The sequence below is a fragment of the Acartia tonsa genome, chromosome 5, assembly GCF_053477335.1.
Source record: "Acartia tonsa isolate MP-2025a chromosome 5, ASM5347733v1, whole genome shotgun sequence".
In the NCBI taxonomy this organism is placed as follows: Eukaryota; Metazoa; Arthropoda; class Copepoda; order Calanoida; family Acartiidae; genus Acartia; species Acartia tonsa.
In genome coordinates, this window is record NC_137264.1 from 28,402,100 (window position 1) to 28,403,839 (window position 1,740).

The following is a 1,740-nucleotide window of genomic DNA, read 5'->3' on the forward strand; positions in this document are numbered from 1 at the left end:
ATCTATCTATCTATCTATCTATCTATCTATCTATCTATCTATCTATCTATCTATCTATCTATCTATCTATCTATCTATCTATCTATCTATCTATCTATCTATCTATCTATCTATCTATCTATCTATCTATCTATCTATCTATCTATCTATCTATCTATCTATCTATCTATCTATCTATCTATCTATCTATCTATCTATCTATCTATCTATCTATCTATCTATCTATCTATCTATCTATCTATCTATCTATCTATCTATCTATCTATCTATCTATCTATCTATCTATCTATCTATCTATCTATCTATCTATCTATCTATCTATCTATCTATCTATCTATCTATCTATCTATCTATCTATCTATCTATCTATCTATCTATCTATCTATCTATCTATCTATCTATCTGTCTGTCTGTCTGTCTGTCTGTCTGTCTGTCTGTCTGTCTGTCTGTCTGTCTATCTATCTATCTATCTATGTATCTATCTATGTACTTACTAGAAGCACCCCCTCCATCCAGTATGCACATGTCCTGGTGACGAGCTCCTCCTGTAGGTCAACTGAACAGTTGACAACTGAAGGGTCCAGCTCACTGGAGTTGATTACTATCTGATAGCAACAATATTCACATATTTATGTTACTTTTTACCAAAGAAGCTCCTCTTATAACTTTATATACAGTTTCTCGGCTGTCCGTCCATTTTTTATTATGTTGGAGAATTTTGCTTTTATCTATGATGTTTCATCCTTGTTTTTTTTATATTACTTATTGACTTTAGCTGTATACTCTACAATTCACCAATAAATGATTGATTGTCAGTCTTGTCTGTTTTATTTCACCTCAGACAGCGTAAAGTGGCACCAAAAAAAAGACGTCATACAATAAAGTTGACCAGAGAGAGGCCAGAATACACTGTAATTGGAAAACGGTTAAATTTATAGCGGCCTCTCATTGGTTATTTTATCGTATGATATGACGTCATATTTTGGTGCCTCTTTACGATGGTCATTTCACCCGTGAAAATTTTTTAGTTTTTTGCATACTTCAGGACGTTCAGACAAAATTTGTGCAATCAAATTGTATTTGTGGTTGGGTTACAGTGCACTAGTTGCTTCACCCCTAACCACTGCGGAAGAGTGTCAAAGGTGAGGATAATAGCCTAAAACTAACCCTAGACATTTGTTTAACTTCAGTTAAAGTACAGACAATTCGGGTCAATATTTTCAGACAAACAATCTTTACTACTTTAGGATTATTATGTGTGAATATTCTTTCCTGTCCCAAATTTCCCTCGTCAATTCCCACGCCTGGCTCTACTGCCATGGATACATTCATCATTGGTTGAAACCTGAAACAAATAACTTTAGAATGAATGAATAGGTATGCCGAAAAAGACAAAGTTTAAAAGATAGGTTTACCTATAAGATATTTATAAACCCGCAACAGTTGCTCAACACGTAGTGCACTCGCTCATCGTCGGGGAGGTGATATGTTGGAATCTAGGCTTAACACCGCGTCATAACTAAAGACGTTAAAAATGTTTCCTACTGCTACTATGTCAGGTGCGCGACATTAATATCTATAGTTAGAGTAGGGGGAATGCCTTGGCCGCATCTCATTACCATGCATGCACAGGTAGGACTCGGTCGTGCAATCAAGGGGTTGGTTGTCTGACGGGTGTAACTTATCCTAATACCCAGGTTGTTTGGACAGAAAAGGAGACATTTGGCTACCCTTAGTTAT

The 1,740-nt window shown here is 35.7% G+C and overlaps 1 protein-coding gene across 1 annotated transcript in view; it reads right to left on the bottom strand.

The window, feature by feature from the left end:
* LOC145320082 (FMRFamide receptor-like) overlaps nt 1-1,176 on the bottom strand; it is a 64,296-nt gene extending 63,120 nt beyond the window's left edge. The window contains exons 1-2 of the mRNA XM_080162524.1: nt 1,168-1,176; nt 495-605 (exon numbers count right to left, since the gene is read on the bottom strand). Coding sequence (XP_080018650.1) covers nt 495-605; nt 1,168-1,176 — 120 coding nt within the window. The remainder of the gene's footprint in view (nt 1-494; nt 606-1,167) is intronic.
* Nucleotides 1,177-1,740: the final 564 nt, after the last annotated feature.